General features: G+C 35.2%; 1 protein-coding gene across 2 annotated transcripts; it reads right to left on the bottom strand.

The window, feature by feature from the left end:
* Window positions 1–105: 105 nt before the first annotated feature.
* EXO1 (exonuclease 1) lies at window positions 106–27,892 on the bottom strand. Of its 2 annotated transcripts, none has more exons than XM_010992070.3 (15): window positions 27,701–27,892; window positions 27,104–27,320; window positions 25,756–25,929; window positions 23,279–23,398; window positions 22,189–22,312; window positions 21,063–21,200; window positions 19,861–20,073; window positions 18,268–18,455; window positions 17,476–17,572; window positions 14,492–14,717; window positions 11,098–11,338; window positions 9,308–9,866; window positions 6,563–6,664; window positions 3,710–3,903; window positions 106–800 (listed from the first exon to the last, which is right to left on the bottom strand). In XM_010992070.3, the coding sequence occupies exons 3-15, from the start codon at window positions 25,914–25,916 to the stop codon at window positions 659–661; spliced, it is 2,505 nt and encodes an 834-aa protein (XP_010990372.1). In that variant the 5' UTR covers window positions 25,917–25,929; window positions 27,104–27,320; window positions 27,701–27,892; the 3' UTR covers window positions 106–658. The 2 variants fall into 2 exon arrangements, with proteins under 2 accessions (XP_010990372.1, XP_064333278.1); XM_064477208.1 differs by having other exon boundaries at window positions 11,098–11,335.
* Between the last annotated feature and the right edge of the window lie 11 nt (window positions 27,893–27,903).

The raw sequence follows: 27,903 nt of genomic DNA, 5'->3' as shown, positions 1-27,903 counted from the left end.
AATACATGTTAAGGAATTTTTAGCCCACACTTCAAAAAGACATTTAGAAAAACAGGCTATTTTGAGGTTTAAGAATATTAATAAGAAGTCGTTTTCACATGACACTGAAAGCAATTTTCCTTTACTGTCAATCTGTAACCCAACCAAACTCTTCAGGGAAAACAGAACACTGTCTCACTTACACAATGATCTTTATCCCTTCCGACTACCACTCCAATCCCAGCAACTATATTTCCAATTCAACCATAAAAGATAGGAAAGACAGGTGGAAAAAATTAAAGCTTTGAGAAATTCAGTAATTTCCTCTAGGATAAAATGATTACAGAATTGTGGTTTTTCATTTACCATCCTTGTACTTGACGACATTACAGAAATCTTTAGAGTAGATTTTTATAAGTTCCAAGGGACTCACCTAACTAACAGTAAAATTTCCAAAAACTACCAAAACAAAAATTATTTATCTAGTTAGCTTCTTTCAAAAAATATAAAAAGCTGCTGAACAAAAACAGTTACATAGTTAATAAACAAAATGTACCCTATTTTAAAAATGGCATAGCTCTAAGAGCAAATCTTTCAGACTGATAATTGCCTCATCCCAAATAGGATTTCCAATTGATAGAGATTCTCTTGCAGGCGACAGCCTCCCAGCTGCCTGTGTTTATGGAAATATTGCTCTCTGAACACGCAGACATTCGGAATTGTTAAATATATCGTCTTCTGCTTCTGGAGTTAGTTGGATGTTATCTTTTACTGGAGACAGGGGATCTGGCTTCTTACAAGAAGGAAGCTTTTCAGAATCTCTGCAAAATATAATATAATAAAATGAATTTGGTGTTTTTAGGATAGCAATTATTAGAGAATAACCTACCTGGACAAAATAGAGGTATATGAAGAGGAGATGATTCTTTACTTTATAATTTGTCTCAATTCATTACATGACACATTCAGGTTCTCCCCTGAGTATGTCCAATAAAATGTGAGTTTTGCTTCTTAGTACACATTCCTGCTTTCTTTCTTTCTTTCTTTTTTTGGGGGCGGGGGAAGTAATTAGGTTTATTTATTTAATTTTTGCTTTTTAATGGAGGTACTGGGGATTGAACCCAGGACCTTGTGCATGCTAAGTATGTGCTCTATCCTTAAGCTACACCCTCTCCTATTCCTGCTTTCTAAATCACCTTTCAAAGTAGGTGCTAAACCACGACTAAATATATACTAGCTAAGGCAGAATGATCAGTTCTTTTTTGATTAGCGCCCTTCTCCAGTCTGGCTGAGAACCAGCATGAATGAAGCATGAACAATCTTTGTTTTATCTATCTTTTACTCCTCTCCCTTCGCCGAGATTTTGGGAGCTCTGTATCTGTAAAAATTAATCCTCTTATGAAGACAACAAAAGTGATTCTATCTCCTGTCAACAAAAATTCAATATGAGTAAGTCTTACTTTCCTACAAGGCATTTAGAAAATACTGTTAATTTCCCTCTAGCAGCAGTTTTCAAAGTATGACCCACAGACCCCTAAAAATTCCCAAGACCTTTTCCAGGGGTTTTGTAAGAATGAAACTATTTTCATAATAATATTTAGACTTTATCTGCCTTCCTTGCTGTGCTAACATCTGTCCTGATAAGCCAAAAGCAGAACTGAGTAAAGCTGCTGGCAACTTAGCATGAATCCAGACAGTGGCACCAAACTGTACAAGAAATACTAATAGTACCAAAAAAAAAAGTGAGTCTCACCTAGGAACATTTTTGATGAAGTAGTAAAAATTATAAATTTTTTTAATTCTCAACCCCCTGAATATTCTGTGACAAAATGGGAAACACAGAAGGCACTTTTGTTGCACAGAGAAGTATGATGGTTATCTCAAGTAAAAGCATGTGTGACACTATGGTTATTCAAATTTAGGTATTTGGCACAGGGCTTCTCTAAAATGAACAAAGAGAGACTATTACTTCAAAGACAAAAAACCTAACAGTATTCGTTGCCAATGACAAAATTCAAACTTTCAAGTGAAAATTAGAATTTTGGAAAACCTGTATCTGCCACTTAATAGTTTCTCAGTACTTAAAGACTTTGCTGATAAGATTGTGATTTTTTTCTTTTTGGAGAGGGTGGTGGGTATAGCTTAGTGGTAGAGCACATGCTTAGCTTGCACAAGGTCCTGGGTTCAATTTCCAGTGACTCCAATTACAAAAAAAAGATTGTGATTTTTTCTTAATATTGTATAATGAAATGTGTCAACCATTAGAAGATAAGCACAACTCAATAAACCCACATTTTCCAAATGATCAACGCCAATGTTATAAAATCACACGTGAGTAGAAGATGCACAAAGTGCAATGTGGACCAATAGACTATGATGCTACAGAGCACAGAGAGTCAACTGACAGGGCTTCATATTCTACATTACAACTACCTTTGAGAAACTACTTCTTGAATTCTGGTGTAATATAAAAGAAGAATTACAATTAAATAAAAATCCTATTAAAATATACTTTTTCCAAATACAACTTTGTGTGGGGCCAGATTTTCTTCATAAAATTCAACCAAAGCAACGTATCATAACAGAAGCAGACGCAAACACAGAAGCAGATATAAGAATCCAACTTAATTCTGTTAAACCAGACAGTAAAGATTTGCAAAAATATAAAAGTGTCCTCACTTTTTTTTTGTTTTGAAAAACAACTATTTCTTTTGTGAAAATATACTATCGGTTTAAGATGTAATGAGCGTATTGTTATTTAAATATTTTTAAAATGTCCACTTTACTTTCTAAGATGGTTAAATGTTGACAGATATAACCCACGTAAACCAAAGTACTTTTGGGATCTCAATAATTTTTAGGACTATAAAGGGTTCCTAAAGGCAAAAAGTTTGAGAACTGCTGCTGTATCATTTAATCCTAGAGTTTACACAATATAAAGTAAAAAATAATTGTCCAGCACTTATTCCAAAGTGTTTCCACTCATACTATCTCATCTGATCGTGATAATATTTCTGTTAGGTGAGATTTAAACCCTATCATTCCACGTAATGCCCTTCCCTCCATTCATTTCTCTTTGCTTTTATTCTTAGCACATTTGCTCTAATAAGGACAAGAAAATGAATTAATTATAAATTGATGCTACTCTGTGGCTGATGTTGTAGTCCAACAGAAGTACTGTGGTTCAAAAAATGTAGACAGAGGGTCAATTCTTTTAAAACAGTGTTCGCTACATACATTAGAAATCTGGCAAATTGATCACATAAACTCAATCATTCTCCCCATGTTAGATGTGATAATTTAGGGAAACAAATTGCTCTAAATCCAGAAGTACCACAAAGCATTATCTTCTTACGTCCTACATCTAAAACAACTTTTAGAAGGAAAGAAAATTGAGACACTTAAGACCTGGAAAAGTAATCTGCTTAACAACAGAGAGACCCCCCCCCCCCCCAAAGGCAGATTGAGAACTGAGGTTTTTCATTTTGCCATCTTTTCACTAAAAGAAGGCATAGAAATTGAAGCTAAATATTCTTACAAAGAGTCAGTTAAAGGGACTAGAGGAAAATAATTCTTTTAGGGTAAGATTGTGATTTTTGGGGGTGGGAGGGTGGGTAGAGCAATAAAGAAATTAATTCATATGAAAACAGAAACAGCTGGGAGAGAGAAGTTGAAATTACAGAAGAAAATCATTTATCCTATTTTAGAGTAAGTTAACAAGGCAACTCACTTTTTAAATACAAAATTTTTCCAGAGTTCATTGATTTTTATCTGCAATCCTGGCTTGTTCTCGGCATTATAATGATTCCTCTTATGGATGCTTGTTGGCTTCCTGCTCAGCCCACTGACTCTGGCAGGTACTGAGGATTTGATCTTGGTTGTAGAAAGGTTGTCCACAGAACTAGATTTATACAGCCCAGGAACCTGAAAGTTAAATGTCTGTTTTAATACTATTCTGTTAAAGCAACTACCTGTATTTAATTTCAAACTATTCTTCATACACCGCAACAACAACAACAAAATAACCCATAAGCAATATGCAAAAATGTGCTTACAAATGTCTACTACAAAAATTATCATACAAAAGTACGATACAAAAATATATCATAAAAAAAAAACAGGTTAATACACGTACCTGGCACTAAATTCAAGAGTTATAAAATAGACAGAAAAGTAAGTCTCCTGTACTCCCTCACTGCCTTTAGGCAATCACTATTACTAGTTTCCTGTGCATCCACTGAATTCATTTACAAACACACACACACACACTAGACAACAAGGAGCATATTACACACTGTTGTGTACTTTGCTTTTCTTGCTTACTATATCTTGATTCTTCTTAACAATGTATCTTGGAGAGTTTTCCATTTCATGCGTGGAATTGAATTTTGTTTTGAATAAGTTGCCTCTTTTTTCCATTGTATAAATGTGCCGTAATTTACTTAAATGGATCTCTACTGACATTTAAGTTGAATCCATTGATTTTTACACTGTGGGACATATGGAGCCATTAAAGTTTTGTTGCTGTTTTTTTAGGGTGGTAAGAGTGCGGTAATATAAAACAGGGCTTTAAAATTGATGAATCTAGTAGAGGATGTATAAGAATGGAAAGGTTCACACGTGAAAGTTGAAATCTTGAATTAGGATGTTGGTGATGGGAAAACGGGAAAGCATGAAATAAGACAGAGAAAGAAACAAGATTTAGATAGATGGAGATGTTTGGTTGTTTTTCTTTAATCCCTGCAGAAGAAGGATCAAGCTGGCGGTTATAAAGAAAGAGGTCAACCCTAAGATTTTGAAATTAAATTTTGAAATTAAATAACTTTCTGTAGCTGATAAAAAATGTTCTGAGAAGTACTGGTTAGAGGTAAAAAAGATGAGTTTGATTTTAGATACTGAAGGTGGATATTGGGGAGGAAGAAGGAAGGTTCATCTGGGGAGTTGTCACCAAAACAGAAGTGACAGTTAAAACTCTGACAATGCATATCTCTAACACAAAGAATAATAATAAAAACATAGTTTAATGTCCAGATGTAACTCCTTTTGAGAAAGTACTTTTTACATCTCTAGTCCTACCCATGACTGCACATAATTTTGGCATCCTTTTAGACTTTATACCATGATTATACAAATATACACAGATGTGTGAGTAATTTCAAGTATTTAAGCAAACAAAAACACCACGCTACAATATTGTTTAATAGCATGGCTTCCCTTTTCATTCAGAAATATGAACATCTTTCCAAGACAGATGTCCTGAAACAGGCTGTCTCACTCAAAGATTTTTAAAACAATCTTATATTCACATTTTTTACATTTATATCTTGAATAGCTTTCAGGTTTATATTTATATAGTATGAGACGGGAACCTTCTTTCAAATAGCCAGACCACTTATTAAAATTTTTTTTAAACTTTCTATGCATTAAAAAATTAACATAAGAAAATAATATCTGTTAACTATATAAATACAGTTCACAGGTATAAATAGAAGAAAAATAACATATGTTCATTATAGAAAAACATGAGAAACAAACAAAAAAAATTCACCTATATTTCCACCAGCAAAGAAGTAAAACCAACAGCGTATTCAATGTATTTCACTCCCTTATTCTTAGGTATTTAGAACTTTTTTCCAATTCTTTACTACTGTAACCAATGCAGAACTAAGTGCTCTCGTGTTTAAACTCTCAGTTTCTCCTTAGCCTCAAGTTCTAGAATGAATCTATTGGGTTAAATTATTTGAACTCTTTCAAATTGCTTTCCAGGAGTGGCAGAGCAATTCTTAGTCTCCTAAATATGTGATTTTTCATCTCACAATACTCTCATAAGTAAATTAAAAACTTTTATGGAAAAATGAGAGATAAAAATTATATTTTATTACTTTAATTTACATTATTTGATTACTAATAAGGTTGAATGTGCTTTTATACGTTAATCATTCACTTGTACTTTTTCTTTTATGATCTCTGTTCATGTCCCTTGCCCATTGTTACATTAACAATTAGTATTTTGATACTGATGGGCAAGAACACTTAATATATAAAACATACTTTAAGTTAATGAGCTTTCACTATGCAGTCACACAAATCTTTATATATTTTGATAAAGAAAAAAACCTGGCTTATCAGGAACCCAGTTTCTAGAAGGCCTTTTTGCAGTATATATCAAAGCTTTACATCATCATAGATGCTGTGGGACCAGTAATACCATTCCACAGAATTCATCCTTGTAAAATAATCAAGAATGTGTACTCAAATATTTACCCACAAGATCTTGGTTGCAGTACAGTTTGCTACAGCAAAAAGTTCTAGGGTAAAGGACAAACATAAGAGGATTAACTAAACCCATACAAGGGCATATTTTAGTCATTATAAACAAGGTTATACTGCGAGAGAAAAACAGCAGGTTTCACAACTTAAACACCTACAAATTAAGCACAAACATGGTCTTAGAAGGTTTGAAGGCAGACGCTTTTGTGTAATTAAGAATACAGGCATTTTGATATTTAATTTTGCTTATATTTCTTATCTCCTGGTATGTATCGCTTCTGAAATTTAAAAATAATTTAAATAAGTGTTTTACCTTGTTCCTTAGAGGCGTGTCTTTTTTCGAAAAATGAAATAAGTGTAGCTTGGATTTCTGATTACCTTGATTATCAAGTGATTTAAGATTGCAATCAGATTCCTAGATCCCACAAATCAAAAAATAAAGTAAAATTAGATTTTTAGTATGGAATTTTTATGACAATTAACCAATATTCAACAAAACATAAAACAAGTCAGTTGAGAAAATCAGTGTAAATAAAATGCACTTTCTCAGAAGAAAAAAATATAAAAAGCTTGGAATAGAATAAAAGAAAATTAATGTGGAAAGAGTGATGTTTGTGAGTTTCACTAAAGAAATATAGTAAGATCTTTCAGCTGGAGAAGTAAACTGTACAAAATATAAATTAAAAAGCTGTAAGTGGGGTCTCTAGAACTAGAGGAGGTGCACAGCTCTTCCTAAAATTGAAGGTGTTTATGCTTGAGATGAATTGAATTCTATCTAGGCAAGAGATGTGCTTATGTGTACAAAGCAAAGAAGAACATTGTAACTCCTGGTGGCAAACCCAACAAAACCAGAGTAATCTGGGGAAAAGTAACTTGTGCTCATGGAAACAATGGCATGGTTCGTGCCAAATTCTGAAGCAACCATCCTGCTAAAGTCACTGGATACAGAATTTGTGCGATGCTGTACCCCCTCAAGGATTTAAACTTGTTGGAAAGTAGATAACTAAAAGTGTGGATTTATTCTCTTTTTCAAAAATAAAGTCTCCCCCTGTAATATCATTTGCAAGCTTGGCTAATAATTTTCATAAATTACTAGCCACAAAAACTTGAACCAGTGTAGCTCCACAGCTCTTTTAATTGTGTGACGTGTTCAACATTAAAGAGAAAAAAGGCATCTACTTTCAAGAAGTAGAGCAGTACTGTATGAAAGGCACAATTACCTTTAGCAGAGACTTTTGAGACCTATCTTCTGTACCCAAATCCCCTCATATAAAACTTTTCTATAGACAGAATAATCTTGATTCCCACAAAAGTCAAATAAAAAAGGACAATAAATGGAAATTCTGAAAGGTCTACATTTCAGCATTTCCAAGAGGGTTGGTTTTTAAAAAATATTATCTTGGGGTTCCACGTGGTACTATTTACTTAAAAAACAATCCAAAAGTAAAAAATACTCCATTAATTTGGATTGTAATTTATAGAAACTCTAAAGTTCCTTGCTCATAGCTAGCAGTAGTGGTGACTCTGGGCTATATCATTTCTTAAAATGAAGATCAAGAGTAAGATCCTAAGGTTAATTCACCTCAAATAGGGTTAACGTACTTAATACATATAGAACACATGATTGTTGCTTTTCACAGTGAACCAGTAAACATCTCCAGTGCTTTTTCTTCAGAACCATATGGTAAAAACTGATATTCAAAATGAAGCCCCAATACATTTTCTTCAGAATCATGCAGTAAAGGCTAATATTGTGGCTTTCTAAAATATTTTCTGAATCAAAGAAGGATTATATAGTTTTTATATTACCCATTAGTGTCTCAATTGTTTGAGAACAGATAACGATGTTTTTATGAAAGATGTTCAAGAAATAGCAGCTGTGGTGGTACCCAGATGGTGCCAAGTGAAAACCCAGCTAAGAGATGGAAAAGGAAAAAAATGGAGGCTCATATTAAAAGAAGCAGTCTTCTAGACCAGTATGAATGAACTGAAGGCAAAGTGGGTGAATGGGAAAAGAAAAGCAAAAGCCTCAGGGGTTTGGTTTGGCATACTCTTACTCAAAAAACACCACGAGATGGATTTTGGATTTGAATATATTAATTGATTTCAGCTTTCACCAAATGAAAACAATTTGTTTCCACATTTTACCTAGGCTTTTTCCCTTCAATTTGAGTCCAATACAACTCAAGTTTCCTTTAGGAATTTGAATAAAATATTTTGCTTTTGATAAATACAACCTATACTGATTTATTAGACAGTGCTCAATATTCAGGATTATAAGACCTCAAAATTCTGTCAAATAATCCCAAGGCTTTAACTGTTCTTACAACTTGGTAACTGTAATTGTAAATATAAAATGAAGTATGTTAAATTGGTAAAACTCAGATTTAAAGAATGCTATTATGCAATCATGTCATTTTAAAATATGATTATCACTGGGTCTTTATGAGCAGTACTTATTTGTGGTTTTGATTTTATTTAAGTAAGAATAAAGATATTTTATAAATAAGAAAAATGAGTAGGATGCTTTTATTAATTTAAACAGAATAACATAAAATCACTTGTATTACTATTTTGCTTTGTCATAAAGGGGCATTTCAACAAAAATAAAAACCGTAAATAAATATATATTTCCAAAGTACTAAAACTTAAGATGAAAACCATCACATTAATAGGGCCATTTCGTCAAAAGGTTTTAAATGTTATCTGAATTCAAGAGTATATTAAGGATTTTGATATTAAATTTATAATAATTTTTCACAAAGCTTATTGTTCTGCTTAGGTCTTAAGTGTTCCACAACTTGAGACAGCTCTCAATGGAATACATAGTGATTCAAGAAATATAGTTAGATTACACGTACAAGAGTCTAAAATAGGAAAGACATAGAAAAGCCCTTCAGATGAATTAAATGTGAACTTTCTACTCAGTAAGACCTAGAATAAAAATTAAAACAACCAATTATTTCCATAATGCAGGCAAAATTTCCTGTTACCTGAGAAACACCATGTTTTCTCTTATATATGAATTTGAAAACAAAGGCTTCATAATGTGACTTACCTCTGAATCTGAATCCTTACTGGAAGGCTGGGAAAGTTTAGTTGCACTTAAATTGTGTGGCGATAATTCCATGCTTTCCTGAGACTGAGAAGACCAGCCCACTTCATGTAAGGGGTAAGATTCATCACCGGACTCATCACTCTTCAGCTGAGACACATCACACCAGTCGTTACGCTCAGGCAGAGAGGCGGGAGAATCGCTTTTTCTACGGAACTGCTGCAGTGCTGTGCTTGGAGAGGGGCTTGGTGTTCTTGAAAAATCTCTAAGACTTCCAGACCAACTAAAACAACTTCTCAGTGTCCCAAGAGTGGGTGGTGAGATGGTCCTTGTGAATCTGCTGGTTTTCAAAGACTGAGAGTCTGCGGCAATCACGGTCACATCATCTGCAGTCTGCTCACTTGAATTATGTGCTACACTGGTGTCAGCCAACACCGTGCCATCTACACAGTCTGACTCATTTCCATTGGTCTCTTTATCTGCGACAGCGGTTTCATCCAGAGGCTGGCTGCTTGCTTTCTTTGACACACAGTCAGTAGAATCCAGAGAATTGCAAAAAAACCTAGCAGAAAAAACAATGGAAGTAATGCAGAAGATTTTTGGAGTTTTCTCACAAAGAAATTAACTTGCCCAAGTCAAACAACTCATGAGTAAATAGGACAGGATTCAAGTCCAGGCAGCCTAACCCCAGGGTCCCAGTTCCTAATCCCTAAGCCATACTGACTCCTCAAGTTCTCACCTTCACTCGCAGGGATGATGGAAACAGCCTAACCAATCTTTCTGCTCCACGTTGGCCCGCTACACTCCATTCTTCACAGTGTGTTCAGAGTGGTCTATCTGAACTAGGAATCAAATCATACCCCTCCCTGGATTAAAGCCTTCTAAATGTTTCCCATCACCTTAAAGGCTCAGAGATCCTTCAGTTGGCTTACAAGCCTTTCATGAACTGGCCTGCTTGCTTCTGCTCCCTCATCATCTTCATTTCTGCTCCCTTTTCATCCTTTCCCCAATTTACATTGTGGCAGAAGTAATAATGGCAGTGGTCTACAGCAAACAGTCACCCCACGCTCCATGCTGTTGCTCAGCTCTGTGCCTCTGTCCAAGCTGTGTGAGTCTCCTGGGAAAGCACCTGGCTCCACGCTTCGTCTGCTTCGCTCACTCATCATTTACACCTTAGGTAACGGCATCTAATACTCATCCCTTCCCCCTCGTCCTTTCCAGCCACTGTCTCAGCATTAGATGCCGTCAGAACACCTCAGGCATGGTTTGTCATTGTACTTATACTACCCTACACGGAAAGATTTTGTCATGACCTAGTTTTCCAACTAGGAAAAACTACATGTTTCTCAAGAACAAAAATTGCCTCTCATTTTTGTATGAGAGCACCTAGTATCGTATAAAATTGTCAATTTATATGAGAAATCAATAGCCATCTGTATTTAAATATATTTCTAACTATCCTTTGCAAAATTATATTTAGCTTTAAAAAAAACAGAAAGAAATAGGCACAAAGAAGGGGGGACCCCCCCCAAAAACAGCAGAGTTTTTCTAATGCAAAATGTAATAAGGTCTACAATTCTTATTTTGGTTCTGTATGGAGAGATTACAAAAGTAACAGAAGTTCAGGGAAACAGCAGAACTAAGGCACTACATGATTTGAAAAAACTGTATTTGGATTAAGCCAGGTCCTACACCTATCCCATTAGATTCAGTGTTATTCAAGACAATTAAAATGAATGTCAACAGAGTATATGATACAATAGACAAACAATATTCCATAGGTATAACTATACCTGCTTCTGGTCCCTGGAACCATGACAGCACCACTTTCTTCATTTTTTCTCTTTAAAAATGTTGCGAATTTGTTTCTTGTTGTAGGTGGTGTACTTAAGCTTTTTTTATTAGTAGTTCCGTTTACCAGGTCAGGCATAAACAAGTCGGAAGAGTTCAATGACTTACTAACTTCACAACTATTTTTCTTGGTCTTCTTTGAAGTAGAATATTGACCCAACAGGTCATCTTCTGACAGCTCTTCTAAATAAAAACAAAATTATCTGTAAATCTTTATTTCACATGCAGAGATTTGGTCTTAATTCCACAGTCCTTGCCCTATTGTCTAAAGATGAAGTCTTAATTTTTTTTTAATTATGCATCAGAAAAGGAAATAAAATGACTCTAAAAAAATTTCCTTTGCTGTGTTTTATAATTTCAAAAATTAGCTATGATTTAATGTCAATTATTTGTATGATTTTATGTGAAATTACCCAAACCAAAACTTCAGGATATAATCAATTCTGTAAGACTCTATACGCATATACTAAGGACCTAATTTTGAAAGTTAAAAAAAAAAATCTAAGGCAATTTACATGTAAATGTATGATTTAACTTAATGTTTGATTTTTTTTAAATGTTTCCATAAAACCAGGAGCTATTTATATACACCATCCATGTGTTATGGTTTTTAAAGTGTCATGTAGTCAAAAGTAATTTGTGCTTTAGTTTTGATCCTCATTACATAGCTAAGGGGCTCTCAGAAGACTGCCATGTGACAAATGTATTCTATGGTGTTAGAATACCACATAAGGCTAAATAAATGTAAAGTGTTAAAGCTGAAATAGACAAAGACATAGAGATAGCACTAAGGTGCTTTGAATTAGTCCACTTAATCCTCAGAGTGAACAGCTTCCACTCACATGAGTAAATGCTCATGATTCTAAGAAGTTGGTAAAAGGGCTGGGGCATGCCAAAACACTAGAGTCAAGGTGATAACTCAAATTAAAAAATGCATAGATTAAAAAAAAACCCAAAACCTATAGATTGGTAAACTTGGCAAAACCGAAATCAGTGTATTATGCAGAGAATTATGAGCTCTTATAGAAGAGGAAAAAAAAATATTGTAGGCTCTCCAGCAAGGCTTGAAGAAGAAGCCACACCACACTAATCTCATTTTCTTTTTATGATAAGTTTGTCAGTCTAGCTCCTTGGAGAAGTTCATAGACTTAGTATATCCTGAATTGAGCTAGACACTTCTCACAGTGCCTCTCATTATTCTAGTGGACAATGTAGAGCAAAATTTATTGTGTATTAGTTATGGGAATTTGCAGCAAGCTGAATAGCCCTGAAAGATAATTGGTGACTAATGGTATGAAAGGAGGTCTGTCTCTGGTATGGAGCCCTAGATTTCCATACTTGCTCTGATTCAGTTCAACATGACACAAGCAAACAAATTTTAACCAAAAATTTAAGACACCCTTGAGCCATACTTCTCAAATTTTCAGGTGACCTAATACTCATATATTAGAAGACAATACAAAGATTCAAAAAAAGGAAAAAAAATTAACAGGCAGCACAATGGATTATAATGAATTAAGATTACCTCAATAAAGATAATTTAACCCACATTTAAGTTTACAAATAAAACTGTACCTGGCTTAACAGCAAATGGTGGCTTTCGATTATAAATGCAGAAAATGCCAGCAAAATGACAAGAATACTAATAAAAGCTAATACTATCTTTGTTTGCAATAGTAAAAGCAGTTTCTGGATGAAGGACTGAAATAGTGCCACAGTTCTAAATATTTACCGTGCTCTATGGTAAGCAGACCACATCTCAACAACCACTCACTGTAACAGATACAAATTATTAAAAAATTATATTGTATCCAAAGCATAACCTGGATAGATAAGAAACTTTTAGCTTGCAAAAGAAATTTAGGAGGGTGACAATGGCTGCCTTTAAATATATGAAGAGCTATCACATTAAAGAGGGAAAAAAATTCACTGGTTTTTGTTTTGTTTTTGCATTTGTGTGTGTGCCCAGAGACAAAATCCATTGATAAATGGTAGTTATAACAGAGAAGATTTAATCTGATACAGGTAATTTCCTGATGAGCTCTCTACCTAAAATGAATCATCTTGATGGCAGCAGAAGGAAAGGAAGGAACTATTAAGTTCAGTGTACTTGCTATGCATCAGGGCTTTTATATATCACGTATACAATTTGGAAACAGGCAATATTGTTCCCCTTTCAGAAGAGGAAACAAAGGTTCAGAGATATTATCATGAAAAAGATTTAGGTTCATAAGGAATCAGGACATTTTGGCTAAATGTGTATAATCCATACTTAAATTCAAAACATAAAAGCATGAACTAAAAGTCTCCATGGGCTTTGTTTTGCTTTTGTTGTCAGACGTTCATTCATTCATGTAACGTCTGAGGGAAAGAAAGAGAGAAGGAATGGATTACAATTACTCTTTCTACTTCTAAATATGTCTACAGTGGAAAATAAAACCTTTTTCCCAATACCTAGCATTCCATTCTCGGCACTTCTGTTCAATATTGTACCAAAGACTTTATTTGTAGGTGATCTGATTATCTACATAGAGAATCTTAGAGAGTCTACAAAAAGATACTAGAACTAATATGTGAATTTAGTAAGGTTACCAAACATAAGATTAATATACAAAAACCAAGTGTATTTCTATATACTAGCAATGAACCAGAAATTAAAATTAAAAATACCATTTACAACAGTATCAAAAATCTGAAATATCGGTATAAATTTAACAGATGTACAAGATCTGTACACTGAAAACTACAAAGCATTGAAGATTTAAATGAATCAGAAAACTCGATGTTGTTGTCAATTCTCCCCAAACTGATCTACAGATTCAACTAAATACCAATCAAAATCTCAGCAGAATTTGTTTTTTAAAGAAACTGACAAGTTGATTCTAAGATTTGTATGGAAATGTGAAGAACACAGAATAGCCAAACAGCTCTTCAAAAGAACAAGCTTAGGGACTTATATTACTTGATTTTAAGATCTACTATAAAGCTACAGTAATTAAGACAGTGTGCCTGGCTCAAAGATAGGAAAAGAGACCACTGGTATAGAATAACCCAATCTAGAAACAGAAATGCAGGAAGGCAATTCAATGGAAAAAGGATAATCTATTTAACAAATGGTGCTAGAACAACTGGATTACCATATACCAAAAAGTGAACCTTGATCCTTACCTCACACCATATAAAAAAAAATTCAAAATGGATCAAAGTCCTGACTGTAAGAACTAAAAGTATAAAAATTCTAAAAGAAAACAGGAAAAAAATCTTAGTGATCTCGGATTTAACAAAGACTTCTTAAACAAGACTTCTTGTTTTGTTTCACAAAAACAAAATACATACCACTTCTTGGTCTTTTCACAATGGGTGACTTCCTCAGAAGATTTAACCCTTTAGTACTAATCACTTGTTCAATGCCTACAGTACTTGGATTTTCTTTCAGTCTTGTAGCATCTGCAACAATATCCAGCTCAAGTCTAGGGCAATAATTCCTGTGCCAAATGCTATTAATATTAGATGACTTTTGACATGCTTTGTCATTCCAACTACGACTTCTTGATTGGGCAGGCTAAAACAGTAAAAGGAAAACGGTTACTTGAAGAAGAAAATTAGTTAAATTATTTCCCTCTGTATCAACATAAATTATAAGTTAATAATTAAATTACCCCTTTGAACAGCTTTTGATGAAACATCTGTCCTCTAATAACATTTTCCACTTTGCTGGTCCTATACTTTTCCATTAAATGTGTTTTATATTCCTAGATCTATTTATCTCTTAATGAGGGTCAAGCAACTTGTTAGCTCATTTCTAAGAGATAAAAAAAGAATCTTCCTAAGATGAGCAGTGCAAGAAATGAAACAGCACTTGAAGAAACATGATCAGAAAAAAACTACTTTTAAAATTTGAGTATTAGTTCAATATATAATAGTAATTACTTTAATAATCATCTTGCAACAAGCCTCTAATTAATAACTAACATACTCTTTACAAAGGACTTGAAAATTAAAACTATAAAGTTATGTATTTAATCAACTATCCCATCTCTAGAACTTGGATGACTTTAAACTAAAACAATCTAATTTACAAAACAATAGTTTCTATAATATGGACAATACTGAGAAACAGAAAGCTACTTTGGTCTACGCTGAGTCTTATACAAAATTTCCTCTGAGAAAACTCATTGACAATAAGGATTGGTAAATAATCATTTTTAATGCTAATACAAGTTATTCACAATTAATAACTAAATACATTTTAGATGACAATGATCTGCTAAAAGGATGTCAATGATATTCAAATAGAGCAGAAGAGGCAAAGGGTACAAAATATTAAAAAATTAACAACAGTACAAAAAATGCTGGTACTTAGGGTGTGAATTGTACCTGACAAAAATCCCACCTGAACTTGGAATCTAATCTTAAACAAAGGATTAAAAATAAAAATAAATAAGTAATATAATAAATAAGTAACAAGAAAGGTAACTTAGAATAATTGAGAGAATAAGCATAATAAAAACAGTTTAAGCAGTATAGCTCACGGCATTAGATCTCATTGATGGTTTTATAAAAAGAGAGAGAGATAGAGAGAGAGAAATAGGCAATTAGAAAACCTGACTGGGAAGAATAAATTTTTGAGAAATAAAAAGGATTAGTTTGATGTACAATCAGTGGTTCCAAGGGAAATTTCTCTATGAAAAAAAAGATCTGATAAGGATTTGGGATTATGAAGGATGGCTGTCTTAGTGAGTCATAACATTCCCATTCATATTTGAACATATTCAATTCAGCCAATTATTTCTCAGTTTCTGTGACAGGAAAAATGAGAATCATTCCTGATGAAATTGTAATATCAGTAATTCAAATGTATAAAGAAGATAGCAGAATAAAGTCTTTTCAGTCCTCTTCTTATACAAACTTCTACCTATAAGGTAAATAAGTCACAGAGATATAATACACAGCACAGGGAATACAGTCATCCCTTGGTGGCTGTGGGGGATTGGTTCCAGGACCCACTTTGGTACTAAAATCCACGGATGCTCAAGTCTCTTATATACAATGGAGCAGTATGGTCAGCCCACCATATCCATGGGTTCTGCATCCAAGGATTCAATTGAATTGGGTCTGCAGTTGGTCTAATCTGCAGATGCCCATGGAAATGAAGGGCTGACTACATAGTCAATCATACTGTAATAACTCTGTATGGTGACAGATGGTAACTAGAATGATTGTGATAAGTTCTTAATGTATATAAATAATTTCTTAATGTATATAAGTATAATGTATATAAATAAAAAAATTCACTATGTCATACACCTGAAACTAATATGTCAATAGTAATTCAATAAGGAAAAAAAAAGTCACCCCCAAAGCAATAAGAACAAGAAACAAACACAAACTCCACCTGCAGTAAAATTAGGAGATATATGTAACTTCCAAACCATAGTGAAGATAAGAGTATAGATAGAAGAGCTTAAAGAACTTAGCCCAAGGGGGAGGGGCAAGACAGGGGGAGGGGATTAACAGGTGTAAAATAAAGAAGGTGGAAGGATATATTGTACAGCACAGGGAATATAGCCAATATTTTATAATAACTATAAAGTATTATAACCTTTTCAAATTGTGAATCATGAAACCTCATGTACACTTGAAACTTACATTATATAAATCAACTATACTGCAAAAAAAAAATAAAAATAAAGAATTTAGCCCAAGAGAGATCAAACTCAAGTGTCTACAGAAAAGAACATCAGTGAGAAAAGCCAACTCCATGTACAGAAACCCAGAGAACAACTCAGGAATTTAAGGCACCAGGTACCATGGTGGCCACATGTAGGAAGAGAGCTGAAAAAAATGATTATTTGGCCCCTGGGTCCTCATCTTCAACCTGACCATACAGTCAATTCGCACCCATCTGCCTTCAGAGCAATTGGACCTTTGAAACCCAAAACAGTAATATTCAAACCAAAGGCACTTTAGAAGGTGGGAAGATTCATTTGTCTAAAGACAGAGATCAAATGAAAGGCTAAGTAGGCTGAATGAGGTGAAATGAGAAAAAAGACATCAAACATTTGGTATGCTCAAATGAAAGTCTAAAAGTTTGATAATATATTATGTGATAACTTTTTAATTTAAGGAAATTAACCAACATACCTATGTTCTAAGAGATATATTTCCTCTAGTATCAAGTTGTTTTCAGTCTACACTTCACAGTGCCTTGATATAGAAATGCTTAAAAGATGTTTACTAAATGAAGATTTGCCTTTAGTCATACTTCCTGAGACATAACTAAAATGTGCTCTTTGAGAAGAAAGTCTTTAAAATATTACCATGGCAGTGTCTGGATTGAAGTCATCAATCTGTTCAAAAGTATTTATATCTTTATTTCCAAGTGCTATTTGAAGAGCTGTAGAATCATCAACATACCTAGGTTGGTAGGATTAAGGAAAATGCTTTTATTAATAATCAAACAATACTGTATTAAGATGGAAAAGTGTCTTCTATTGTCACAGAAAATCTTCAGGTTTATGATTTCAATGGACAGTACTTACTTTCTACATTCAGCTTTACCAAAACCACAGGCAGAGTTTATTAGTCTCTATTTGTCACAGCAGGAGTTGGTTATTTTCTGAAGCAAAGCCCCAAGTCATCACTTACTCCCTGTCAAGGGCAATAAAGAAGAAAGTCCTAGCCAATACCTAAGTGACTCACAGCTCTGCATCACCCTGAATGCATGTGGCCAGTAGCTGTGGGAAGGGCATCCTCAACTGGGATACTCATATACCCAGAATGTTCTTCCTAATTAATTGAGCTTACTTGCTGTGAGAGGGTCTCTTAAGTACCACCTTTGGAGTATGTACCTTAAGTGACTGACTGTATATGTTTCTGCCAAGTCAGTCTAAGTAATTAGCAAGTTATAATGGATGAGCCTCAGGTTTACAAGCAAAAGTTGTTCTAAATTTTCACTATCATGGTAATTAATTTTAAAAAATAAAGATTTAACTATAAAAAAACAAAGCAAAAAAAAAGTACAAGCTTTTTACTGAATGTCTCACTAAAAATATCACCACAAACATATGCAAGAAGTGCAAAGTTCTACAATTCTTGTTCAGAAAGGATACTGCCCAGCATAGCTCAGTGTTTCAGGGTCAATGTCATCTTCATAGGCATTCAAAGGAATAAGTTTCCTTTTGATGGGATCAAAAACTAGCTGATAGAGGAAGGTATTGTTGGCTCGAATAAACCCTTTGATGTAATCTTCTGGTACTGTTATATTCATCTTGAGATAATGTCCAATTTTCTTGATAACCTAATAATAGATGCAAAAATATTTACTAGTTATCTGCAAACAAAGAACAGGGAACACATTATCCCCAAGATCCATCAGCTTACATTAGAGAAGGATGAGGGATAAAAAAAAAAATCAATTGCTTTTATCTACATTAAAAACCTCTACCAGTAAACACAATCATGTCATGACGTAAAATTCTAAGTCTCTATAACAGTGTTTTCTTTGTTTTTTCCTATCATTAATTCAAAGAACGAAAAATTCAGTTACACATCAAATTTATATTCCTAAGTATAACTTTAAGATACATTCTTCACCCTCAAAATCCCTTTCATCCAGAAAGCAAAAAACAAACAACAGACAAAATCTGAGGATTAAAAAAAAAAATTCTTAGATCATATTTTAAAAATGGAGTCAACATTCTAACTCCTGTTATGGTCATGGATGATTAAAGCTTGAAAGGGTTTTGAAACTTTTATATTAAACTCAGAGATGAAGAAGTGAAGACCCAGAGGACCAGAGTGATCCTAGAGTCACAGGCTAGTCAGTGCATGCTGCTCTCTTCCCAGATCTGCCACCATCTCCCAACCCTGAGATCAGACCATCCTTAGCCCTGAGGACTCACACTTTGCACTCTTAGAAACAGAAAATGAAAATTCTGCTCTGCAAACTCTATGGGCTTAAGAGAACTACTCAAGGCAAGTGGGAGTGGGAATAAGCTTCTTTAACGAGTGCTTAATTTCTTAAATTATAGACCAATGACGTATGGTGTCTCAGTTTTCTGGAAAATTCACGACACGTGATACTGCATCGGATTCTATGAGGAAGTAGAATTAGGAATCCAGCTTTATTGAGCCATGTTAAAGAGATTTACATAAATGTGTAATTCCTCTCATAATCCTCATGTTTTAGACGATGATTATTTTCATATAAATATATTTATTTTAAAACGTAATGAATTTATTATTATTGAGTGAACTAACAAATATTTAAATTTTTTTGTTTCAATTTCTGACTTAGTAAATATTAATAGCTATAACCCATATAAACAAAAACTATTGCCACAAAGAGCTTTTAAGAGTATAAAGGGATCCTGAGACCAAAAAGTTTGAGAACCACTAGGGTAATAAGACAGAAATCAAAAGACTGCATTTTAACATTAATTCTCCCCTAGGACATTTTATCCTTAAATCTCTTTATAGCTGTCTTTATTTTTAAAAATTACTAGTTTTTTGGTCAACTGCTGAAAACATGGTTCATCAGTTGCCAAAAGCAAAGTTCTAGTGACTTAGTAGTTTTCTCCTTTCAATGACACAATGTTGGCTGTGGATATAACAGAATATTTAAGATCCATATTCTGAGCGGTTCATCTATTATTTAAGAACTGCTTCAGAACTTAACGTGACTCTTGGTAAATCACTCTTACCTTCACAATATCTGGATTGTTGGCTAGTCTTAGTACTTTGCAGGCCTTGGCTAAGCCAATCCCACGCAGGGATGAGAGATAGTCACAGCCTGAAAGAATGCACATATAACGGAATTTCTCTTCTGTGAACACATCCCCAAGCTGTTTGCACATTCCTAGCCGAGACTGATCAATTTCTAGTCCATTTCCAAACTGGTCCATTTTTAAAATCACCTTCAAAGGGAAGGGAAATTGTTAACACCTGTATAAGCCATTTTAATTTTTCATTACCAAATCCACTGCAGTACTTCTAAGAAATCTTTCTTGTTCTTCATCGTAACCAAGAGATAGGGAGTCCAATTAATTACCGTCAATTCTGCAGGTAAGTTAAACTGAAGCACAGGCTATGGCTAGACAAGATCACACATCATAATTCAACTGCCCTGACTCTGGTATAAAGAAGGCCCTTTCTGCTCCTCTTTACTTCCTATTTCTATTACAGGGTTGATCATGTCAAATAGCAATTCCTATTTAAATAACAAAAAGCATTTTCTCCTTACCTTCTGCTTTACATATTAAAGTAACCCTTTTTCTTATTCTTAAAGTAATTCATGTCTATTGCAGAAAATTTGGAAAACACAGAAATTCAGGAAGAAGAAAACAGAAGTTGCCCCAGATCTCTCATCTATCACTGTTACCCAGCATTGATCTTTTCACAGATCCTTCTAGTCATCTACAAATATATAGATAATACAAATAACATAGATAGTAACAGAAATGAGATCACTCTATAGTTCTGTGTCTTAACATATCATAATAAAATTCTCCATTAAACAGGTTTATACATAATTCTAAATTACTGCAACGCCTCTCACTAGTAGATACGTTAGCTTATTTACACGACCTAATTGAAAAATATAAAGCATGTAAGTGATCATTATTAAAAAATAAGACTACATTCCACTAAAGAATTTGGAGAAAACAAGACAACCCTCTCACTTTAAGGGCTTAATCTGAAAAATCATCCAGATTACACAAATGTCAAGCAGCAAAACCTTTCTTTTCATTTTAAATAAAATAATTGTTAACACTGTAAGTAGATATTAGTTGCAGGTATTAAATAAGATAAAATATGTATTTTTGGAGAGGAAAATTTTAGCTCCTTGATTTACACTATTTCCAACCACATAGAAAAACAGTATGGAGTAGTTGTAGTTAGGTACCTTTTTACAGCCAAAAGCGAGGAGATCGGAGTCCTCTGTAATTATAGCTTGTACAATCCCGGCCTTGTTGAGATAGGCCAACTGCGCATCTGCTTCGTATGGGGCCACGAGGCAATCTACTCCCTGAGACCGAGCAGCCTGTGAGGAAGGGTCACGACCAATCTCAAGAACAGCACGTGGAAGGCACTGAAAGACTTCCTGTTTCAAACCCATCTTACCCAGCCTCAACATGTACAGGCTAATATTATTTTTGGAAATCATTTCCTTTAAAGTAAGTTTTTCTGTTTTTAGTCCTAGCATATATTGAACTAATTATACAGCCACTAAGAAATCTTTTTTAAAAGTCAATTTATACATTAGGAAAAAAGAACTATTGCTGTACATTCAGGGGGGCAGGGAGGGGGGAGAAAAAAAAACAAGCTGTAATGCTTAATTATTTCAAATTATAGACAGCTACCATCTTAAGAATGGTTATGCTCCCAAAAGAACATAAGACATGTGTTTCCCCAGGTTCTCTTGTCACAGAACAAAAGTCTACAGGACACTGTACTGATGACACAACAGAATCTAATCACCATTCTTCCCATTTGTTTACCAAGCAGTTTGAACAGAGACCCCAAAAGGGGGAAGTGTGGGCTGTGACTGTGGGAGTGTTGACCCTAAGATTTACGGTGATGAGGGAAGAAGCTTCTAAGCAGAAGCAGATCAAACAGACTAGAAATCTGCAGAGCTTCTGAACTGGCCAGAATAATTGAATAGATCCCTGACAGTCATTCAAGGGTGAAGGTTACAGTAAGTGTTGAAGACTATGAGCATGGGGTAGGATTGAACCTCCAAGAATTTAGCCCTTCCGTCTCTACGGAGCACTTTCATCTATGCAAGTGACTCATCTAAAAATGGGAGCTCATTCCTTAGGATTTCTCCCTTGGAAATGGCTGGATTCCTCTCTCCTACCTACAAACCCTGCTCCCTTCTTCCTCTGACACCCAGCTTTCCTGAAGGTCTGGCCTACAATAATTATCCTCCCTTCATGTCCTCTCTTGCCCATTAACAAACAGCTGGCTTGTAATTGGCTTAAATGAACCCAACCATTTGTTACTTTGGCTTTATTTCTTATTTAGCTCACTTTAATTACGTTGTGGGCCATAGCATGTGTGATATTGATAGAACGGCTGAAACACTCTCTGGCTTCTGAGACCTTCCCCTCACGAAGAAGCTGCTTTCCCTTAAGAAGATTGGCTTGTCTTCTTCTGCAAGAGAGAAAAAAAAAAGGTGAGAGGCGAACTCAAGAAACTACAATAAAACTATAATTCAAGAAATTTTCCTAGAATAAAAAAATGTTTGACTCATTTGAAAGTGTACACTGGGTTCTTAAGAATATTAACCCAGATCTTTTGGGTTTCTAGATGCAAAGAACAAGGATTTATAGTGCCCATACACACAAGCTTATCATCAGACTTTTCTAGAGTAATGCTTTATGTCAAAAGAAGTCAAACAAGGTTGGAGCTATATATTAGCAATTAATGATCAGTGTAAAGAGAATCAAACTCTCCATTTAAAAGATTTTTTAAAAAGACAAAGGTTGACAGAATGGATAAAAAAAAATTACAGTGATGTGTTCTTCACAAGAAACAAGCCTAAAAACAATGACATAGTAAAACTAAAAGTAAACAGAAAAAGGCATTAGGAACATACAAAAGAAAGTTGTTATGTGTATACTAACATCAGACAGAATAGACTCCAGAACAAAAAAGCATAGAGACTTTAAGAGTCACTACATATTGTTTCAATTTGCTACAAAAATATAACAAATTTTAAATATGAAGGCAACCAATAAAATGGCTTCAAATAAACAAAGCAAAAAATGGACAGAACTATAAGGTAACTGAAAAATCCACCATTACAGTGAAATTTTAACATTTCCTCAGTAACTGATGGATTAAGTAGACACACATAAAAAACAAAACAAAACCCCCCACAAAAGAAGCCACTTTGAACACTACAATAATAAGCTTGATTTAATGGATAGACATAAAACCTTCCACTCAATAACTGAAGAACACACATTCTTTTCCAGCACACATGAAACATTTAAGTAAATCTGTTCGTGAACTAAACTATGAAACAAGCCTCCACAAACTAAGATAAAAAGAAATCGGTATCATACAGACCACAATGTCAGAACTTAAAATAGTTAAGTTAGAGAATCTACTTACTCTCTTCTAGACTTCTCCACTTCCTTTTTAGAAGGTAAAGTACATCCATCAAAAACCAGGACAGGCTTGATCCCATGAGACAGCAACATATTTACAAATTTCATACAAAATCCTACATACCTATGAAATTGAAGAAAAAACATTTACATACTTTGCATCTTATAAGGTAATACTTTTGCTCTTTTTAAAACCAGATGAGATAGATTATGAAAAGAGGCTTTTGTTTCTTAAGCAAATGTTTTCATAGGAAATATAAGCTCTAATTTAGACTTGGGTTCAAATCTTGCCTTGGATCCTACTGGGTTATGTAATATTTGCCTTCCTCATGAGCAGATTAAAAGACTCCGACAGTCCTGACACTGTGTGATTCCAAATCTAGCCTTTTTCCCTCATTTTTTTTTTTTGATTTAAAAAATTTCAAGTCTACTGAAAAGCTGAAAGAATAGTACAATAAATACCTGATTTTTCCAACACCATTATTATACCCAAGAAATTTAACAGCAATAAAATACTGTTTAATATACAGTCTATATTAAAATTTGCCCAATTGTCCTTGTATTGTTATAACTAGTGGTGACCTGCTAAATAAATAACCAGTTCTGGGGGAAGAAGTGCCTGATTTGTAGCGCTTGTAAATTTCCCTGACACGCATATTCAACGGTGGTGGATAAACTACCAATGTGGGCTCACTAAATGCTAAATTGGGAGGAGATGGGTATAGCAAGTTCTTATGAGTTGACTCCGGCACAGCACTGCTATAGTTTTTACCTCCAGTCCAGGATGCAAACAAGAATCATGTATTACATTTAGGTTTTTATTCTGGCAAGACAATTGGTGTATTTTAACTCAAAAATATGAATAGAAAGATGTAATCTTAAAAGATAATCTTTTAAATCATCATCATATTCATTTTAATGGAAGACTCACTACATTGTCCTTTTTTTAAAATTGTAAACCAGTGACAATGGACCTGCATTGGTCTATAGCACAAGGACTGGTAACTAGTGATTAAGTATCAAGTAAAAATAGGAGAAAGCAAATGTAAAATTATAATGGATTTTAAAGGAAATTTACTTTTTTTTTTATTAACTAGACAGAATACAAACGTCAGATATCTGGTTCCTTCATTTTATATATTTCAGACATCTTTCTAGGTACATATAGAGCTACCTCATTCTTTATTATGATCATAAAGGTTTACCATAGGCTTATCCAAACTTTCTGGTTTTTTTCTTGTTAGTATCCCCACCCAAAACGAACCATTAAAGGAAAATAAACTATCAAATGTGACTTATTAGTTACAGTAGGAAAAAGATATTAAAATACTCAATACTTTGTTGAAAGTCCTGAAACTTTTTAGTTCAGTAAACATTTACTGAGCACCTACTATGTGGAAGGCCCTGTGGAATTCATCTGACAATATGGATATTCCTTGTACTTTGGACAACTCTTCTAATTAGTCAAAAATCTCAGAATCCTTAAGAATTACAAAAAAACTAGAGACAAAGTTCTCTCCCCCAGTGAAGAAAATTTAAAGAACATGGAAGGTAGTAATGAGAAAATTGTAGTCTTCAACTATAATTTCAACTGTTCAAATTTATTGGTGGAAAAGAAATCACTTTCAAAAAATGGTTGCAACAGTTGGAGTGGCAGAAGCACCCAGACTCCTTCACATCCCAGACAAACTGTGACAGGTCACTTTGGGTCAAATTAACTTGACAGGCCCAAAAGCCCAAAAACATATATTCACCTTTCAATAATGAATTCTCTGCTTCTTTCCACCCCCAACTCACTACCCCATCTCTTTCTGGAAACAAAAAAAGATTATTATTATTGTCCATTGTGCTTAAGTAAATCATGTTAAGATCTATAAGCCTTCCCTCTAGGAGGTAAATTATACAGTGTGAAAAAGAAGATACATAATAGTGCCCAAATCCTTGTGGAAAATCTCTGTCTAAAAACTATGCTGACTTGTTTTTCTAGTGTCTCTATTTAAAAAACAAAGAGGACATCAATCCTGCCCCAAATAAGGTCACGAGTTATGACTGGATGTCAGCTTGGCCACCATTTTTGGCCCCGAGTGAAGTAAAAGGGAGTCAGAACACCTTGTCCCTGAGAAGCAACTGCCTTGTTTTGCTAACAGGGTTTAGCAGTATGTTGTCTGTACCCAAGAAAGTGAGAGTCTAAAGTCACCATGGATTTTTCAGAATATTGTTAAAAAGTTTATCTTAGATAAAGAATAAAGAAGACAGCCTTTGGTCTTTGTCCACTGGTGTCCTAATACTCTGGCTTATTAGAAAGAATGAAAACTAGCGTATATCATAGAAGGAAATATTCCCTGATGTGGCAATATTCTAAAGCACATGCTCTCACTTCTTGATAAATCTGACACGAAGGAAAATGATCCTCTTCTGAAAAAAGAGCATTACAAGTCTCGTTCCTAATTGGCAAAGAATTAATGTAAGGTCCAAACTTACTTATCGGTAGGTTCACCTTTGGCTAGTTTTTCAGCACAAGCAACAGCACCTTTGTGAAGCCAGCAATATGTATCCACCGCTACTACCTGTCCCTTATACTTCCTCACGTGGATAGGTTCAGAAGCTTCTTTGATAAATTGCAGTAATCCTTGGATTCCCATAGTGCCAAGTTAACTATATGATATGAAAAAAGAAATGGAGAACAGCAATGGTTAAAGCAAAATATATTTACCCAAAAGTTTTGGAAAAATACAGAAAAAGAGTTCAAAAACTAACATAGCACCTATTATTGTTTAGACATTTGAGAGTCACTACTCTTTAATATTTTAACTGGGGTCCTCTCTGTCAAACAATTTCTATTGTCTAGAATACTTACCATAATAACATACTATCCCTATTTGATAGTTCCTTTATGTATTCTTTCTAAAGTGCTTTCCCTCTTGGAATCATAATGTATGCTCCAAGCCCTGGAAACAGTATGAAGCAGACAGAAAATACTAAAAAAAAGTATGAGCCTGTCTTCTCTCCAAAAAGGCATTGTTAAAATTGTGCATCCTGTGATATCACATTGCCTCTACAAAGGCTTTGTAAGAAACAACATGCAAAACACTTGGTAGAACATTTCAACTGAAAAATAAAATAAGCAAACAGTATTATAGAACTAGAGGTATACTTTTTTAGGACTGAAATTTACTACCATCAGAATGCTTTATTTCAAGAACTGAACATTCTGTTAACAGGCAATGGTGGTGCCCAGGGGCAAGTCCATCAGACTGAAAGCTACCCACAAATAATGTGAAACTGCCCGCCGTGCAGATACAGTTTCAAGATAAATGCTTCAGCTTTTCCATCCAGGTTGCAGCCCCCAAGCCCTTTCTATACAGAAACCTGAAGCTGCCACAGTCCTTTTTCAAGTAACTACTGCCCTCTCACCCAACTGCCCATGATAAAAAGTAAAAGCAGTAGACACTGAGCATTGCTTAGCATTTCAAAACATAAATCTCTCCCAACAGACATTAAATTAGGGAGGATAGGAAGAAAGTACAGGATCAGAAGTCAGACTTAACCCTGTTGATACTGTAGGAAAGCTCTGATACTCTAGTCCAGCAGTTCTCAAATTTCAGTTCGTTGCAGATTCTCAACTCCTCCACTCCTCCTGACTATGATTCACTAGTTGTGGCATGAGGCGGGAATTCTGAATTTTAAACACGTTAGGTAATTTGGGTGCACGTAGTCCTCAAGCCACAGTTTGGGAAAAACAATTACTCTCCTACCTCTCAGATATTCCTAAAAAGAGTTTTCTTTCATTCCAAGGGAAACTGTCAGAGTATAATTTTGTGAAACTTACATGTTTCTTCTAAGTTAGGTAAATAATCACGAATAAATGTTTCCTCTTCAGCACGATGAGAATGATGGGGGCCACAGGCACAAAGCATCCTCAGGAGACCTCCCGCGGCACCAGGTAGTAAATGACAGCACAATGTCACCGTTCCATCTGATCTCACAGGGCCTGGCAGAGCGCCCACAGGACTGTTCCAGGAGACACGTTCCTTTCGCCTGCACAACTTTAAGAAAACCATGTGCTTGTCAACATTTGGAAGCCGGGAGGTTGCATGTAAAACCGGCCTGCTCGTTTCCGCAGGAAAACGAGAGGTCCCTCCCTCGGTCCCCCAAATCACTTCCCCGGCCTATACACTCCAGCACCCCAATCTCCGCTCAGGGGTGCCCAGCCTGCCGCCCCCAGGGCCGCTGCAGGGTCCGGCACCAAGTCAGATATTCCCCTTCTGCCAGGAAGACCCGGATCCCGAAAGCAGGGACTGGGACCAGCGCGGACACGCTGCGGGCCTGCACTGCCCGCTCCACCCGCTAGCCGGGAAGGGCCCTCCATCTGCCCGAGGAAGGCCGGGTGGGGACCCAGAAGCCCGGCCCCGCGGCCCCCACTTACATGAGCCAGAGAACGCGAGGCCGCGGCGCAGAACTTGAGAAGCCGGGGCGCAGCGCAGCACAGATGGCCGGAGCTTTCAATTTGCGCGGGATGGCCCACGGCCCCGCCCAGAGGAAGTGACGTAAGCGCCCCTCCACGGCGCCGGCACCACCTCCCCGTCCACGGTCTCCCACTTCCGGCCAGAGCCCAGTTCTCGCCTCCCG

Source organism: Camelus dromedarius, chromosome 21 (genome assembly GCF_036321535.1).
Source record: "Camelus dromedarius isolate mCamDro1 chromosome 21, mCamDro1.pat, whole genome shotgun sequence".
Taxonomy (NCBI): domain Eukaryota; kingdom Metazoa; phylum Chordata; class Mammalia; order Artiodactyla; family Camelidae; genus Camelus; species Camelus dromedarius.
Note: the sequence above shows the minus strand (reverse complement) of the source record. Positions and strands in the feature narration are given on the sequence as shown.